The sequence below is a fragment of the Anguilla anguilla genome, chromosome 5 (assembly GCF_013347855.1).
Source record: "Anguilla anguilla isolate fAngAng1 chromosome 5, fAngAng1.pri, whole genome shotgun sequence".
NCBI classification, from domain to species: Eukaryota; Metazoa; Chordata; class Actinopteri; order Anguilliformes; family Anguillidae; genus Anguilla; species Anguilla anguilla.
The window spans coordinates 55,390,082-55,408,282 of NC_049205.1; the positions used below are offsets into that span (position 1 = coordinate 55,390,082).

An 18,201-nucleotide genomic window follows, 5' to 3' on the forward strand; every position below is an offset into this window, starting at 1 on the left:
TTTAGTCATTCAATGAATCTGTCAATCAGTTAGTCAGGCAATAATTCACTTAATCGGCTAGTATATAGGTACATCTTTGAACAGTGTATTGGTCCTTCAGCCAGTAAGTCAAAGTAGGTCCTGAAACAAGTCAGTTAATCGTCCACCCGATCAGTTTGGTCTGTTAGTCAATGTGGAAACGCCAGGCCATTGATCAGTTTAAGCTGTGTTTTTGCACTCACAGCGGGGTGTGCAGTGAACACGCTAGCCTTTTAACACCCTGTGTAAAAACACAGATGTGACTTGCTTCCCCCATTCAACAGTAAACGGTAATCCTTAAACGCGGAAACTCCGTCAATTCAGCCGCGAACCGCGTCGTGGAAGCCAGGCAGTGGCTTAAAGACGGCGCTCTTAACAAAACCAAATTAATGTATGCAAATGCGGCGGGATAATAAACACCGTAATCCCATTTCTTTCTCTCTCAAACCCGGATGGCGCACCCCCACTGCCGCAGCCAGCGGATTACATTCCTTTAATGGCCGCGTTCGAAGCGTAATGCGAAAAAATCCGGAAAATAATCCGGAAAAGCCCCCGCTCAACTAGAGCGTGACTGAGCCCTACCCCAGCATGCACCTGCGGTTGGCTCCAGCGGCCGTGGACAGGCGCGGATTTAAATGATTGAATGTCTTCCCGCTCCACGTGGCTTGTAATTTGGGCAGCGATTCGGTGTAGCGGTCTTAAGGACGATCCCCGAACCCAGTTTGAGTGGCAGCTTGAGTCCTGGCTGTTTTACGCGCTTTCTTTTGGAACGGCCCCGGACCTGGTTCATCTTGCGTGCTCGACGCTTTGCGTCTGTGAATGTGCGTGTTCGTGTGCTTGACGCTTTGCGTCTGTGAATGTGCGTGTTTGTGTGCTTGACGCTTTGCGTCTGTGAATGTGCGTGTTTGTATGCTTGACGCTTTGCGTCTGTGAATGTGCGTGTTTGTGTGCTTGACGCTTTGCGTCTGCGAATGTGCGTGTTTGTGTGCTCGACGCTTTGCGTCTGCGAATGTGCGTGTTTGTGTGCTCGACGCTTTGCGTCTGCGAATGTGCGTGTTTGTGTGCTCGACGCTTTGCGTCTGCGAATGTGCGTGTTTGAGTGCTTGACGCTTTGCGTCTGTGAATGTGCGTGTTTGTATGCTTGACGCTTTGCGTCTGTGAATGTGCGTGTTTGCGTGCTTGACGCTTTGCGTCTGTGAATGTGCGTGTTTGTGTGCTCAACGCTTTGCGTCTGTGAATGTGCGTGTTTGTGTGCTTGACGCTTTGTGTCTGTGAATGTGCGTGTTTGTGAGTCCGTGGGGGATTTTAATTGAAATTCAGTATGTGGGGAGAACACCTGTAATTACACACAGCAGTGTGTGATTTATATAGTTGTGGGTGGTTCGCACTAATAATCTGGCCAGTATAGCAACCATTAAAAAAGTGCATTTATGCATATTTGAAGTATTTTTACTCATGGTAATTATATTGGCTTATTAATTCTGCAACAGCAGTGCAATTATAGAAAATTGTTTTGCTTTCTGGATCAATTATCATTTTTTCAGGCAAATATTTTGTCAGAATTTGCTCAAAAGGGGTTTTTTATAAAGCAAGGGCATTCAGGGGTGGACCACAGCTCCTGGATTCTCATTGGTATTCTGTGTGTGATGGCTCCGCCCAGTACTTTTCCTAGAACGTTCCACGACTCTTCAGGCTTCGCGATGCAATCTAATGCTGAATTTTTTTTTCTGTATTTTTTATTATTGGAACGATTTAACTTTTATGATTGTCGGGCCGTTTAATGAGTTTTATCTCGCACTTTTAAAAATTCTCGGGCACCGGAACAGTAGCAGACCGGGTGTGACAGGGCGCCACCTAGTGATCCTGCAAACGCAGTGACGCTCGGAGGCGGTGGGAGCACCTGCACCCGATCCCGATTCAGATGAGAAGGACCTATCGATCGGTGGCTTTGCTGTTGTTTGATTAGGGCCAGAGACCGCCGTTAATGTGTGTATCCCCATACATGGCCATTGAGTGTACAGTGGGGGTGGGTGAGGGGGGGCAGGGCTGGCTGATAATTAGCAGCTGTAATTGGCACTGTTTGTACTGCTCATGCCATACAGGTGCAGTACAGTAGTACTGTACCATAGCCCCCCCCCCCCCAAAACCCCCTCAAATCTGCGGTGCTTTACTGCCAGCACCCCTCGTCTGTCCCATAATGCTTTGCAAATCCTTATCGATCTTTCCTTTCCTTGCCGCACCGGCTCACGTTCCGTCCGCTGTCACTCAGCAGATGTGGGGGCGGGGGTGACAGGTACTGACCACTCCCCTCAGGCTGCCGCTGTACCGTTGCGGGGCCGCGCTGGTGGTGAGAGATGGCGGTATCGCCCTGAGAATGCAGAGCGCTCAGAGAAGCGCTCCATACCGCCATTCCAACCCGCTCCGCTTCGGAAGGGCCTTCGACAAGTCAGCCTGTGACCTGTGTGCATTCGGAACATCCAGCTACTCACTCTCCCCGAGAATCCCTTTCAACGAATTGTTACATTACATTACATTACAGGCATTTAGCAGACGCTCTTATCCAGAGCGACGGACAACAAGTGCATCAGTTCAAGGTGCGGAGGTGCAGAAAAACACACTAGAGTGAAGTAAAGATCGTAGTGCCAGAAGTGACCACAGATCAGGACTCCAACCCTGTAGGGTAACCTGTTCTGCAAATAAACAACAATCCTGTCAAGTACAAAAACTAGCACTAAAATCACAATTATGTTCTGGAAAACCAAGACAAACAGAACATTTAGTGATATTTAGTGCGTGTGGGCGTGTGCGGGTGTATATATAGATGCATGCGGTCAACAATGAGATAAACTTCCATTAACTTATCGTTTTTAAAATGCGTTTATGTAGAAATAGTGCTGAGATCCACTGGTTTAATAGTGTTGCAGCACATTACCTGTGCATTGCGAACGTATTTGCGATAATTTTAAGTTGTTTATCTCCTAATAGCTTAAAAAGCAGGTACTCCTCAGACTGACTCAACAGCTTTTGATGCTCGACAGTGTTGTGTATTTGTAGTTATCTGGGTGTCACCACCTTTCCGAGGCTGCATAAGACAAGCATCAGAGGAAAATCACGAACAGATTATTCTAATGTGTGTAGATGCTTTATCTTTCCACGTCTGGGGAAAAAAAAAGAATCAACCCAACCTGTTCATTTCATGTTCATGTAAAGTACTGTTCTCTGATACCTATCTTTAATATATTTACTCTCTCTGAAAAGGCTCTGAGTAATTTTGCAGTCATTTTTTCTTTTGTGCTGATGGAAATTTTTATAAGAATAACACAGGGCATTCCTTGGCCTCCTCTGGTCTGCTGGGTTTGAATTAGCAGCACATTTGAGTACATTACAGGAGCAAATTAGTAGCGGATTAGTAGCATACTCTGGCTGTCCAGGCCCAGGGTTGCGGACCACTGGTACGCAATGTTGGTATTGTATAAGGGGCTGATGGGAAAGTGAGTCTTCGTGAGTCTTTGCTGACTGGAGGCGGGGTGGAGCTGCCTCGTGTCACCAATCACTGCCCCTTCTTATATGAGCCAATGAAAAGGCCCTGCCCACCACAGTGAGCCACTGGTGACGCTAGATGGCTCCTCCCATCCTGAGCCACACTGTCGTTGGCAGTAGAATGACGGGCATGACCTAAACCAGTGGCGCCAAAGTGGAGGAGGGTGCCTCCTAGGGGCACAGAGAGACAACAGGGGAGGTGTGGTGAGGGTTGAAGGAGAAGGGCACAGTGCAGGATGTGTGTGTGTGTGTGTATGTGTGCGCTTCTGTCTGTCTGTCTGTCTGTGTATGCGTGCATGATTTCCTTTTACAAAATGGGGGCCTGTGTCCTAAACATTGACCCGTTTCCCCTCCCAGGCGTACCGCTTCCTGGCAGTGAACGGGAAGCTGGGCCTCAGTGGACGGCCGGAGAGACCGGTGGGCTGCATCGGGACCTGCAAGGTAAGAGAAGCCCAGCAGCGAGGGGAAGTGCAGAGTGAGCGCGCTCAGGGGCAATCTCCGTGAAAGGCGCCTCTTAATTTCATTTCATTTCTTCGGCTGGGCAAACAAACAGACGAAAGTAGCAAAGGTGCATAAAATGAGATGCCGGTTTTAGCCCGAGGGCAGCTGTTAATAACGTTGCCGTCTGCTGGAAAAAGGTCCCAAACAATTTACAATACGGATAAAATTATGTTTGAGCACTGAGGAAAACAGAGATAGAAATAGGGTTTTCCACGTACCTGCCTCCTGTCCTCACATTGTGTGTGTGTGTGTGTGTGTGTGTGTGTGTGTGTGTGTGTGTGTGTGTGTGTGTGTGTGCAGTCGCCATGCACACGCACGCACACACAAATACATAATATATCTGTTACACGGCACTGGGAGCTAGCTTTCACGTGGCCCTGTTCTAATGGGAAACACTATCAATCATGTTGGCCGTTTGTCTTCAGTCCAAGTCGTCAGAGAACAATATCTGCCATTAGGCACTATACTCAAGAGCATAATGGAAGCAATGAAAAAAACCTATGAAATCAGCCTGAGAACCTATAAAATCAGGTCCACTTGTAAAGGAACACTAGTACTGGAATGGATCAGCCTGCATAAGGAATCGTGATGACAGTACTCGGTGTGTGTGAGTGCAAAATATAAATATTCAACATCGTCAGCCATAATGTGCATATGGCACATATATGCACATACATGTGCAACACTGTACATGTTCCTGTGCTTATGGGAATTTCTCAGTGAGCGGGGTGTGTTTCATGTGTTGGGATGCGGGCGCACGCGTGCGTGTGCGTTTGTGTGTGCGTTCCCTGGCGGGAGCGGCGGGTTTTCTCATTTCCTGTCTCCGGGAATCCGCCGGGCGAAACCCCCGCCGCTCCGAGCCGTTCAGCGCCGTCTCTCCCTCTCTCTCCCCCGAAAAGATTTACCGGATCCTGGGGAAGACGGTGGTTTGCTACCCCATCGTCTTCGACTTGAGCGACTTCTACTTGTCCCAGGACGTGATGCTGCTGATCGACGACATCAAGGTGATCCCAGGCGCACGCGCTCACGCATATTTCACATCCCTCAGCAGCGAGAGGCCTGCATTCGCTGAGAGAATTTTAAATGTGTGTTTTTCATAGAACAGAATAGCTAGTTATTAGGTTAAAAAATAAATAAAACAGAATAAAAGTGTGAGGAACGGCTCGGGGAATTTTTTTTTTTTTTTAAATGCGTGGTGTGTCCAGGGCCAGCCAGTGACATCAGCCCAATCAGGATCACTAATGGAACTGCCGCGGAATGATAAATTGTCTCTTGTATTGCTCCTGACTCCCCGCGTATAAAAGCCCTAATTCATGCTAGCGTCATGCTGAATCACTGTTCTGGGGCCTGCTCTCTCTCTCTCTCTCTCTCTCGCTCTCTCCCCTCTTTGTGCTGCTTTGAATGTTGTCTGGCAACAGGTGTCGTTTTGTTGTGTATTTTTTTGTTGTTGTTTTTGTAGAATGCCTTGCAGTTTGTGAAGCAGTGCTGGAAAATGCCCGGACGGCCGCTCTTCCTGGTCCTCATTAGAGAAGACAACATAAAGTAAGATTTCCTGTGAACGCGACCCATCCTGTAAGAGGCCAGTGTATTTGTTTTTCTTATTTTATGCCTAATCTCTGGCATAAGATACGAAAAATAAGTTTGCTTATTATCGCTGTTTTTGTGACAATACCTTGCGTGGCACCTGACGAATCGTTTTCTCTCGTTAGTGAATTGAGATTGCCATTGTCCTCATGTCCCCTCGAGACTCGTTAAATAAATTAGCAAAAATTCACCTCAGCCGCAAAGCAAATAGTCACGAAAACTGTTGTTGTTGAATTATCTTGAAGTTTTGAATTGAGTCTTAGAGGGGTTTCAGTTAGTCGCTTCGCTGTTCACCTCCCTCAGGGGGAGTCGTTTCAACCCAGTCCTGGACATGCTGGCGTCCTTCAAGAAGGGGAACGTGGGCGGAGTTAAAGTTCACGTGGACAGGCTGCAGGTACTTCCCCTTTATCGTGTTGGGCGTCTGAGGAGAACCGTCTTACATTTTCGCCACAATGGCTGGCAATTACATACATCTCACACAATAATCATCGACCGTGGTTTGTCTTGGCTCTTTGTGTCAGATCGTCATATAGCCTTCGCAATTTCAATCGCGGGGGGAGAAAAAAAAAAGCGATATTACCCTTTCTCGTTAAAGAAGAGCATTTCTCGTTACCGTCCCTTCTCTCCTCAGTCACCGCAGACCATTTCCCGGGCTTTTGTGTTCTTTTCAGGGCCCGACAAAGCTTCGCAAATCGCGCCTCTTAAGAAAATTGCGGCTCGGAGTAGAGACGCCGTGCTAGGGGGGGCGGTGTCCTCAGATAGCCCGCCGAAACGCTGCGGCACATCGGCGCGGATCTGAGGATCAATACCGTCCCCCGAACACGTCCTGCTGTGTTCCAGCAGAGACAGACACCTCTGGCTCTTCTCCTAGATGATCATATTTATATGGCCGACGTGACTCCGCCACCCCTCCCCTTTTCCCCCAGCGGTGCATAGTCTGTGCCTAGAGCGTGAAACGTGTTTGGATAGGGGAGGCGCGTCACCGGCAGAATCGCTGATGCGACTTCAATGTGAATCTTCCCTCCAGACGCTGATATCCGGAGCTGTGGTGGAGCAGTTGGACTTCCTGCGCATTAACGAAGGGGACGAGTAAGAGAGGATGCCTTTTTCCATTTCCTTTGGTCATTTGTCACTCACTCGTTTCAGACAGTTGTCAGGGAGTCAGTCCCGAGCGCGCTCACATTAGTGCTTGCGTGCAGAGAACAGTTAGAGAACTGGGCTTGCAAATCCAAAGTTATACAGGTTTGACACTCTGTCGTACCCCTGAGGTACTTAACCTGAATTGCTTCAGTAAATATCCCACCGTATAAAAAAAGAATTTAGGCTCTGTCATTCGCTCTGGATTAGACTGTCTGCTAGAAGCCTAAAATGTAATGTGAAAGAGAAAGAGAGAAGGGGAGAGGGCTGGCTGGGCTGTGCTCAGATGCTAAACCAGAATCCAGAGCTGTGTTTACTATGCTCAGAATGGGATTGGCCTAAGTGAGAAGAAACACAGAGCTTATTGTCTGGCTATAAACTGCTGTCTACAAAAGGGGCCTGGTACCCTGGTTTACGTGAGTCTTCGGTTCCATTTTTTCCCAGAATTCCAGAGTTCAGGAGCTTCGAGGAGCTGGAGCTCCCGAAACACTCCAAGGTGAAGCGACAGACGAGCACGCCCAACGCCTCGGACCTGGAGCAGCAGCCCGAGATCGACGTGGACGAGTGGACGAGAAAGTCCACCCAGGAGATCATGCAGAAGTTCAATGTGAGGACCCCGTCCCCCCTGTCCCCTCCCCTCAATACCATCGTGCAGCGTCATCAATGTTCATGTGTGACCACATCCCACAAGGCTGTCCTCTGGGAGGCCACACAGACTCACAAAGGCCTGTCGGTGCAAATCAGTGCACATCTTGACCTCCACTCAGATGTAGAAATGTGCCTGAAAGGCAGGGTTCTCATAAATCCGTTGGGGTTAGCGAGTTTGGAAATAGCGCAGTGCTCAGCCCTTCTCTTCTACTGAAGGCCCCGTAATGAGGCCAGAACGCCCCTCGCCAGGGGTGCTGTGAGGGAGCGTTGGGGCAAACGGGAGGAAAGTTTGCTTGTTTGTGTCCCTGATGGCCTCTTGTCTTCCAGGACTGTCAGTGTCTGGCCAGCCAGGCCCAGCTCGTCAGGATCCTTCTGAAGAAAGAGGGCCCTGATTTCCTCTCCAGAGACGGTGAGGGGGGGAGAAAGTTCACTTCTGCTGTAACGGCAAAAACTGATTCGTACCGCGATAAAGCCGTTGCTGTGAAATCAGCTTTTTAAAAATAAGTATCAAACAATCTTCTGTTTCACATGAAATGATCATTTATATGCATCGTGTATCTGGAAGTCTGCTGTAAAAAAGAACAAACCCATTTTGCAAATGAAGGAGGATATACACGAATCCACACGAATCAGTTGAAATGGTCCTGACTAGCTGGCTTAATAAATTCCTGGTAAGTACAACTAAACATGACAAAAATAAGCCTCTGGTGCTCCCAGGACAGCACCAGTGGCTTATTTTAATGATACGAGAAAAGACCTTTTTTGGCAAGGGAGGCAAGATAATTCCAGAACGGCCAAGATGTAAAACCCACGGCCAACACTGTGACCCCTAACCGCCCGTTCCTGGAGAGCGATCTCTTTTCTCCCTCATCGCTGGAAAAAAGAATGGAAATCAAATCACTCCGCATGCAGCCTCTGGAAAGGAAACGCCCGGAGCTTAATCCACTTAGCGCCCTCCAGCTAAGCGACTGTGTCTGGGAGCGGTCTGATCCGAGTGTTTATAACGAGAGCGAGGGCCATCGACAGTAAGGGATTTCCCGTCTGTTTTGACGGCGCACTTTCTTGCGAAGCCGCCGATAATGGAGTGCGCTTTTCGCGCCGAGGCCTCTCGCATTAAAACAAAAAAAAGGTCTTTTTCGAGGCGGCTACCTTGTCACCAGCTGTGAAACTGTTTAGATTGTTGACATTTCAGATGCCGAGCTCGGGCTCGGCGGGTAATTGGCTCTGGCGGCGAAGTCGCGCAGTGTTTTTTTTTTTTGCGTAAACAAACTTCAGAAATGAACATTAAAAAATTGCGGTTTGGTGTAGGAACCTGGGGCTGAAATTCAACATCTGTTTATGTTTTAACTATATTATGTGCCACCGGTGGGGAGATGTTTGCGTATTAAGCGGAGCTCTGAAGCCAGTTTGTTTTGTTTTCCTGTGGATGTGTTTTAAGAACGCTGGCACCGTTGAAGATGTGCGACGGCTTTTTCGTACGATTTATTTTTGGTGTTTTTTGTCTTTGCAGCAAGCCTCATGGCGGAACTGGAGAGGATCTACAGACAGGCGGGAAGCCGCAAGCTCTGGTCAGAATACCCTGATGAGTTGCAGCGTTTAATCTTGACTGAATGATGCGTTTTTATTTTTCTGTGAAAGACCAAACACAGTAGTCTGTGCGTTCTTTTTGAGGGTGGACGGAAAAGTTGGCAGGCCTTGCCCCAGATGGGCTTCCAGAAAAATGCCTGCGCGTAGATCACTGTCGATCAAAATTTCCCTCGACTTCCTGTATGCCACTGATGTTCTGGCTTGGGTGTCTGTCCATGGAGGCATATACTAGCTCTGCTCAGTCGGGCCAATTGCTTTCATTATCCACCTATTCATTTCAGGAGATAGGTCAGAGGGAAAATACATGACCATCGACAGAAAATGAGAAAAGAGAAATACTGAAGTTATTATTCCGTAACTTCAGTGTTTATGAAGGACAGGGTGAAATAGCACTTAGGATCCATTATTTATTAACAATAGTAATTTCAGAGAGTGTGAATCAGTAAAGATTTTTTCCCCCCATTCCCCACACCATTTTAAATTTAATAAAATTTGAATGGCAAATGAATTACTCTGACCAATTCTTAGCCTTTAATTCATGTTACCTTATGTATTCAGATATTGACAATGTAATATGTCAAACTAAGCATTGCTTCCATAGCTGCTTTAGTTCTTTATTCACTCATTTTAGGCTTGGTTATAATTTCAGTTGTTCTTTAACTGGAAAAAAGTTCTCAGTGGCACACCTAAACTATAACATGTTTATACGTGAAATGTTTCTGAAATCACTGAGTATCTCCATGTATAATTCCCTTTATAAAAATGATTTCCACAGTCGGAAGAGAGTGACCTAAGCTGAACAGAGCAAGCGGTGTTAAAGCTGAGAAGTTAGTTATTTGCGTCTGGTGGAAGGCAGGTTTGAGAACGCTGGTTTCCCCATCTCAGCGTTTGAGTTGTTTTGAGCTTCTCTGTACTCCTCTGTTTATTCAAGACTGTGACTGTTGAAGGACTCAAAACAGCCATAAATTCATAGGCTTATCTCCACATCAGCAAAGCCAGTTTTTTTTCCTCTTGAAATATTTTTTGCAGATGGAGTAATTGAACAGCCGCACACACTTGGTTATTCGCCTTAATCTGAAAAGCAAATGCCGTGGGAGAGCGCAGCTTCCTAAGGAGTATCGCAAGCAATCATCAAAGGGGAAACATGTGGATTTGGACATTAAATATTGAACAGCGCAGATAAATTATGCCCTCTGTGCATTATTGTCCTTCTGTCAGGGTTTATTACTTTCAGTCATGTCTTTATTCGCCTATGAAATTATTTCCTGAAACCATAATTTCACAGAGATGTACGTGCATCTGTAATTTTTTGCTGATGCACAAAAACAAAGAGCGAATGATTTTAAGTTTGTCATATTCACACAGATGACATCAAATAGAAAACCTGGGAGCAGTGCTGTGCTGGCACTCTTCTCTTATTTCGAACTAAAACAAGATTGTCATCCCTAAGGAACAATTAAATATTGAACTGATATATTGCGAAATGTATTGACAGTAGTATGAGCTGCCTCCCTCATACCCAGTAATATGCCCTTAATACCTGACCTTACGGCGCTATAGAAACGTTATTAGAGTGTGATTGATGATTTCTCTCGGTCTGTGAGTGCCATTTGTGTCCTGACCCATATGTAGACCTGCTCATGCTGTGTGATCCATCAGGTCCGTGGTCCGCCTGGCAGCCAGCCTGTTAACCAAGGTGGTGGACAGCCTGGCCCCATCAATCACCAGCGTTCTGGTGCATGGCAAGCAGGTAGGCCCGAAAGCCGTCGGCTCATCGTTCCCCTTTCTGACACAGTACAGCCTTACAAATTCAGCTGGCCAGTGTTAAAGGATGCCACTGATATCCTGGCCCTGGGGAGGTCTGTTTTGCTGGTATGTTGGAGTGGCCCTATGTGACAAGAATAGCCCCATTTTTCACTATTTTATTGAAGTATTTTTTTTTTGTTTGTTTGTTTGTTTAAATGGCCCCTTGGTAATACGGGGACATATGCACTGACCCTGGGCGGGCGTGGCTTTGTGTTGCCAGGTGACGCTGGGCATTTTCGGGCAGGAGGAGGAGGTGATCTCCAACCCGCTGTCGCCCGGGGTGATCAAGGGCATCATCTACAGCAAGTGTAGCCCCCACGGGGAGAGAGAGGCCGTCCTGCAGCAGGAGCTGGTCATCCACATCGGCTGGATCATCTCCAACAGTCCCCAGCTCTTCAGCGGCATGCTCAAAATCAGGATTGGGTAGGGAGCGGGACGGAGGGGGAGAGGGGAGAGCGGAGAGGGGGAATGAAGGACGAATGGAGGAAGGCCAGGAAGGCTGGAGCAAAGGAAGGGAGGGAGGGCGGGAGAGAGAGGTACGTTTGCATATGCAGGGGGATGTGTTGATTAATTGGTGGTTTCTCAATGTATGTTTTCTCTGCCAAATGAATATAGATCGTTCAGCGTAGATATGGTACATTTGTCAACATGTCATTAATCAATGTGCAAGCACTGCTGGATGTAGGCCTTTCCTGTTAGACTGCTGTCATTTGGTAGCATCTCGTAGTTCTATGTGCCTAATAGCTGTAGACCGTATACAGATCTTTGGTTCTCGGTTTTGAGGTGATGTGTGGGGGTGCCTTTTTCAGTGTATCTGTGGGAAACAGAGCCCAAATGAAGACATGTACGCGCTGTTTCCCGAGCAGCGTTCACGGCCACGTTTTTATTCCTTATCATGCGGACGGGACTTAGCGGGAGTCTTAAGGGCGGATTTTCGCCTTCCAGCGTGGGTTTTTTTTATCGATTGCGGTACGGATTGATTTTCCATTTTCAGAGCAGTTATTTTTTCTATTGTCTTCAGACGGATTGTTGATTTTCCCCTCCGCCGTTTCAGACACATTATCGCGCGCGTGGATCTTTAGGTTATAACAGCCGCGGTCTATCGATTTTCGCACGGATGGATTATCCGGGTTTTCGGAGCGGGGTTTTTTTTCGCCGAACGACGGCGCCGTGAAGTGATTTGGGGTTTTTTTTTTTCGAGAGCGCGGTTTTACGGATCGCCGTGCCGGGTGAATTTTCGGGCGTTTGGTCGGCCGCCTCTCGTCACGCGGGGTCCTCTCCTCGCAGGTGGATCGTCCAGGCCATGAAGCACGAGCTGGAGATTCGGGCGGGGGACCTGCCGCCTCAGGACCTGTACCAGCTGTCCCCCAGTGACGTCAAGCAGCTGCTGCTGGACGTGCTGCAGCCGCAGCAGACGGGCAGGTGAAGCAGCCGCTCGCTCCGGAAGGCCCCGCACCTGGCGTTCCCCCGCACACGTCTGCGATATTAGAGGCCGGCAGGGACTGTCCTCAGTTACCTTTAAAAGTTGGTCTTTTAGGGATCGGATGTAAACTCACTGTTTTCTTGGAAAAGTCGATAGGTATCGAACAGGCACTCAGCCATAAAAGCACACTATATGTAACTGGCCTTAACTGGCCAGTTTAAGCCAATATTATTACTTATAAATGCTTGGCCTTGTCGGTTGAAAGCTTTCCCCTGGGTATTTATGTTCCTAACAAATCTAATCACGGGCTGCCTTTTAACTGTTGTGTTTGTTTCTCCTGTTCATTTCCATTGGGCGATCCATGATTCTGGGCTCGGCAGGTCCTGGCTGAACAGACGGCAAATTGACGGCTCTCTGAACCGTACCCCCCTGGGATTCTACGACCGCGTTTGGCAGATTTTGGAGAGGACACGCAATGGCATCAAGGTGGCTGGCGTCCACCTCCCTCAGGTAAAATTATTCATCAAAAGAATAAGCGCACAGAAACATAAGTAATTTAAGCTTACAGTATGCCTGCAGCTTTTTGCTTGTAGACATTGTAAAGCAGGTTGGCTTTGATTTCGAAAGAAACCGCATAAATTGCACATGAAACAAAAAGACCTTTTTCTAGTTTGAGGCAAGAAAACAAAAGCTGTCTTTGTTGTTTTGTTGTCATTGGGTGAAAATGCCACTCTGCTCCTGAAGCACATTATGAAGCGGGTGGCAGATTCTGGAGCAGCTTTAGCTCAGACACTAAAGCAGAGAGCTCTGCAGTGGGACTGGAAACCCACTGGTCATGTGGGACCTCACGTGTGGTGAAATAAAATGCCCTCCTGCCAGAGCAGAGATGGGTCATGTGACAGGAAAAGCTTTCTGCCTGCAAGTACAGGACAGGTCATTACATCAAATAGAATGTTTTAGGTAAGTGCAGGTCATAAAGAACTATTGTAGGAGTGAGCAACTTGTACAAGCGTTTGTCTCTATGCCAAAGTAAAAATAATGAATGCTGTCTTCCCAGCTGTCTAGTGACTCTTAGCCTGGCTCCCGTTTGATGGCCTTTTTAAAAATGTGGTGCTTTTTAAAGAGAGTTTAAAGAGCTTTTTAATTGGTGTGAATGAAGCCCTAAAGTTGGCTCCTCAGTACGACCATAATCGTGAGAAAATGAGCCGGGCTGCTGTTCGTTGAAGCAGCTGCATTAGCATTCCGCTGGTGAGGCGGTTTTTGTTGCTTCCTTCACCTTGCCGAGAATCCTTGATGAATATCTCGCATGGATTCCACCCTGTCCTTTGGACCCCTTGGGTTGTTAGTGAACCATCCGCGTCTTATCTTACTGTAGCCACAGATAACCCGCCCGATGTCTAATTTGAACGCAGCATTAATTTTAATCCCTGAGAAATATTACTCCCCCCTGCGAAGACGAGACGGTGGGAAAATGTTTAGCCGGCCACTCGGACATGCTCAGAAAGGTGCTCTTGATGAGTGCCCCGGTACGGCCGACCGGATCGAGCTTCCCATTAACCGGAGAGATATAGAAGATGACCTTTAACCCCCCCCCCCCCCCCCCCCCCCATCCTCCCGCCCCCTTTGCAGCAGCCCACACTGTCGGACATGACCATGTACGAGATGAACTTCTCGCTGCTGGTGGAGGACATGCTGAAGAACATCGTTCTGCCCGAGTACAGGCAGATTATTGTGGAGGTAGGACAGTGCCTGGTGTCCTTCGCTCTAATCATTAGTGATGGTGGTAGTTCAATGAATGAGTGGATGTGTTTTCCAGTCACAGAGTGACTTACGGGGACGTTATGGTGGGATATATAAAGTGCATGTTATATGGACAAGTAAGGGCATTGGTACAGAAGGGTGAGCCAACCATGAGAACATTCAGTGCATCTGATTGTTTTTTTTAATAAGATAGGTGGAATTTAATCCTTGATCATTACTAGTAGCTTACTGTACCTCATCTCAGTAAGTAGCCTTCAGCCTTTACTCAGATTTTTATTATTTAGTATGTATTTGTATTTACTGTATAAAGCTACTTTTTACACTCAATCGGTGAGAAAACTGAGGGGTGAAAGTGTAATAAAAATACAGCAGGGAGAAAGATAGCTGTACACATAGGTCATGTTTCGAGCTGAGAATAAAAAGTATCGACGTAACTCAACCTTGCGGTCTTCATCAGCATAAACAGATGAAAGTGCATAGATTGGTTCAGATCGGGAGATGTCTGCTGCTACATATTGAGTGTTGGATTAATAGCAGATTATTGACTTCCTCCCTGTTTCATAAAAAATGCATGTTATGCTGATTTATTTATTTATTTTTTTGTTCTGTTGAAGACCTCAAGGTTGAAATGGACCAGTTCCTTGAGTTGCTTGCTTTTTTTGAGTGCGGTGCGGTGTAAGATGCAGTCGGTCATTTCTCTCCTGGCAGCTGCTGATGGTGGTGTCCATCGTCCTGGAGAGGAACCCGGAGCTGGAGTTCCAGGAGACAGTGGACTTGGACCGGCTGGTGAAGGACGCCTTCAACGACTTCCAGAGCGACAGGAGCAGGCTGGAGGGGGTGGAGAAGCAGGTGGGCCCTCTCCGCCCATGCCCCGCCCTTGCTCTGCTTCCACTGACCTAAAAAAAATCACTCTGTGTGGGCAGGGCGGACCCCAGGGGTACAACACAGTCGCTAGCAGCCACACTCTTTGGTTCAGATTCAGATAAGTACAGGCAGCAGTCAAGATTGCAGCGATGTTAATGGAGTCTTGCATTTATGAAGAACGGTTATATCAGCGAGAGTATGACTTCAGAATTACTGTTAGTTATTTATATGCCTTTTTCAGGCAAATTGGAATGTCGCTTGCTTGGTTAGTATACTGGTATAATGCTGCAGTATGCTGAGTTCGGTCAGAAAGTTTTAGTTGATTGCTCTTGCTCAGTTTTGAATGGGGACCATTTCTGTGTTCTCACAGGACGAGATGGAGGCTTTCTACGACACCCCTCCCCTGGGACAGCGAGGGACTTCCAGTTACCTGACCAAGGCCGTGATGATTGTGCTGCTGCAAGGAGATGTGAAGCCATGCAAGGATGACCCCTGCTCTGTCAGCTAGACCCCCTCTCCCTGTGACCTCCACCCCCCACAGGAAGGGCCTATCCCTGCTCCATCAGCTAAACCACACTGTAACCTTCACCCCCCTCCAACCGCAGACACACAGGACAGGATGGCCCCTGCATAATCAGCTACACCCCACTGTGACCCTCACCCCCCCCACAGGATGGGATGACCCCTGCTCCATTAGCTAGACCCCCCTGTGACCTCCACCCCCCCCCCCCCACAGGTTGGGATAACCCCTCCTCCATTAGCTAGACCCCCCTGTGAACTCCCCCCCCCCCCCCCCCCAACCCCTCCTCTTTTAGCTAAACCACCTGTTAACTCCATCCTCCCACAGGACAGGATGATCCCAGTTCCATCAGCTAAACCACACTCTGACCTCCACCCCTCACCAGGATGGGGTGATCTCTGCTTGATCTGCTAGACCCCCTATGACCTCCACCCCTCTCACAGGATAGGGTGAAATCCTGCTCCATTAGCTGCACTCCATTGGTGAACCAACACCCCTATCTCTGTGACCTCCTTTTCACCACCTTAACTCCATCTGCAGGATAAAACTGATGGTCTGATTCAACAGCTTAGCTCCAGACTGACTCCACCTTAGTCAGAGTGTGACCTCATCACTGACACCCTGACCAAATGTAGAAACAACATAACCTCCATGTACACTGTTCCTTATACTGAGCCATCCGTAAGGTATTAAAGGACAGCTGTATGAAGAAAAGAAGCTCTTTATCGGTACTTTGGACTAACTAAGTTCCCTTAGCTGTTTGAAGAACAAAATTTCCATTGTGTAATAATAATAATCATAATAATAATAATAACTAATGTATTCACTTGATATATATTCTTCATAATGACCTGTCACAATGTTGTTTTAGTTGATGCACTTCCATATATGTCTGACCTGAATCTAACTTGAATGTTCTGTCTAGCAAGCAAATATTGCAGTGAAGAGGCCTATATTCTGAAGAGTAAACAATCTGTTACAATCTGAAGATGGTTTGGTTTAATTTCTATGGACATTTTACGAACTATAGTTCAGTGGTGATTGAGTTCAAATCACTTTCTACTGTCCGCTTTAAAAATGTAAAATTTGTCTTCGGCTCCCGGACTCCATTACCTGACATATTAAAAATATAAGAGCAACCACACAGGGAATACTGTAAATAACAGTGAATAACACACATGTTTACGTCAATACTGTAGACCAGGACAGCCCAACACTGTTCCTGGAGATCTACCATCCTGTAGGTTTTCATTTCAACTGTATTTTGGCACACCCGATTAGCAGCTGTCAGGAGATCTCAAGCTGTTGAATGAGGTGTGCTTTATTAGGGTTACAGTGATAGCCTACAGAGCAGTAGACCTCTGGGACCAGGGTTGGGCAGCCCTGCCGAAGACCTTCTAACATCCCAAGGACAGACATTGGTCCTCATACGTTTCTGTGGCGGTTAAACAAAACCTCTGTATTGTTTTGTTGGCTCCTACAAGTTGAGAGATGCTCCAGGGTTTTGAGTTGGAAATGAGAAACAGAAATGCATCTTGATAAAAGGGAGACATTAATGTGAAGGAAAATTTCCAATAATTTACAAATCAGCCTAGGAAGACTGCTGGCTCTGCTTGCAACCGCGCGATTGGTTCAACTGCTTTCCTGTGGGGTTTGTTTTCAAACACTGGCTCTTCCAGGAAATTTTCTCACATTCACAATAATCATTCATATATACAGAACCATCATACTGCCTGCTCCCTGGCTCACTCACAAGGCCAGGTTGAATTAAATCAAATATGTTATGTGCAATTTAATAGCCTGCAGGGTTTCATCTGTTTATCGGGGGGGGGAATCCTATCACAAGGCAGGAAGCATAATGTGTTGTCATATATATACCACATGTGGGTTTGAAAATGGAACACTGTATTTTCTGAGGGTTTATTTCTGGTTGCTTATTAAAAAGCAAAATGCTGTGTTTGTTCAGGCATGACTGCTTGGCCTTGGGGGGGGGTGGGAATCATCGAATTGAATCCAACCGCTAACACCTACTCATTTTGGCGGAACTCGGCAATCTGACTGCCATTTTTAAATGGCTCCCTTAGCTGGAGTTACGTGGTTAAGCTTGCGTTTTACATGCTATTGCGCAGTAGGGCGCGGGGCCTGTGGTATTCTAGCTAAGGGTAGTTCCTTTATATCTGCGACACGCTGCCACTCCGTAACTCTGGTGATTTATCGGACGTTACTCCAGTCTGCAGGCTTATTATTCAGCGTCTCTGTTACAGATTACCTTTAATGTGCTGTCTGTTTGCACGGTCAGATGCATACCAAATCACATTCAGTACGTTGCTGGTGGACACAGCATCCAGCTCCCAGTACCTTGGCAGCCTGTTCATCCATGGCCAAGCTGGACTAACAACCAGGAGGCAGAGGTCTGAGCTGCTATCTGGTGAAAAGGGTGTTTTATGTGCAGTGTAGAAGTGCTTACGTATTTAACAGAGTGGGGAATCTTAACCTCACAAGGGCTTAAAGGAAACACAAGGACAATCATTTCCTCCTTACTTCAAAGCCCAAGGTCCGTGATTCATTCAGTGTTCCGCCCACATATCCAGAGTACGCCTGGTGCAGCAACACGCCCGGTTCCCTTTCGCTCGAGGGCCCGGCTCTGTGGTACCAGACTGCGTTCTGCTTTATTGAAAGTCTGAACACTGGGCGGTGTCTTTCGGGTGCCGGAGGATAAGCAGGAAGAGGCATATTCTCAGGTGACCTCAGTTACGATGATGTCACTTGAAGCTGTGCTGTGGTGTGACGTGACCGACCCGCCGTGCAGCGA

The 18,201-nt window shown here is 47.4% G+C and overlaps 1 protein-coding gene across 3 annotated transcripts in view; it reads left to right on the plus strand.

The window, feature by feature from the left end:
- phkb (phosphorylase kinase, beta) overlaps positions 1 to 16,377 on the plus strand; it is a 58,994-nt gene extending 42,617 nt beyond the window's left edge. For all 3 annotated transcript variants that reach the window (XM_035419777.1, XM_035419778.1, XM_035419779.1), the window contains 15 exons: positions 3,916 to 3,999; positions 4,959 to 5,063; positions 5,519 to 5,601; positions 5,947 to 6,037; positions 6,671 to 6,732; positions 7,225 to 7,387; positions 7,756 to 7,837; positions 8,939 to 8,996; positions 10,675 to 10,765; positions 11,042 to 11,244; positions 12,109 to 12,243; positions 12,625 to 12,754; positions 13,874 to 13,981; positions 14,714 to 14,854; positions 15,240 to 16,377. In XM_035419777.1, coding sequence (XP_035275668.1) covers positions 3,916 to 3,999; positions 4,959 to 5,063; positions 5,519 to 5,601; positions 5,947 to 6,037; positions 6,671 to 6,732; positions 7,225 to 7,387; positions 7,756 to 7,837; positions 8,939 to 8,996; positions 10,675 to 10,765; positions 11,042 to 11,244; positions 12,109 to 12,243; positions 12,625 to 12,754; positions 13,874 to 13,981; positions 14,714 to 14,854; positions 15,240 to 15,377 — 1,674 coding nt within the window. In that variant the 3' untranslated portion in view covers positions 15,378 to 16,377. The remainder of the gene's footprint in view (positions 1 to 3,915; positions 4,000 to 4,958; positions 5,064 to 5,518; positions 5,602 to 5,946; positions 6,038 to 6,670; positions 6,733 to 7,224; positions 7,388 to 7,755; positions 7,838 to 8,938; positions 8,997 to 10,674; positions 10,766 to 11,041; positions 11,245 to 12,108; positions 12,244 to 12,624; positions 12,755 to 13,873; positions 13,982 to 14,713; positions 14,855 to 15,239) is intronic.
- Positions 16,378 to 18,201: the final 1,824 nt, after the last annotated feature.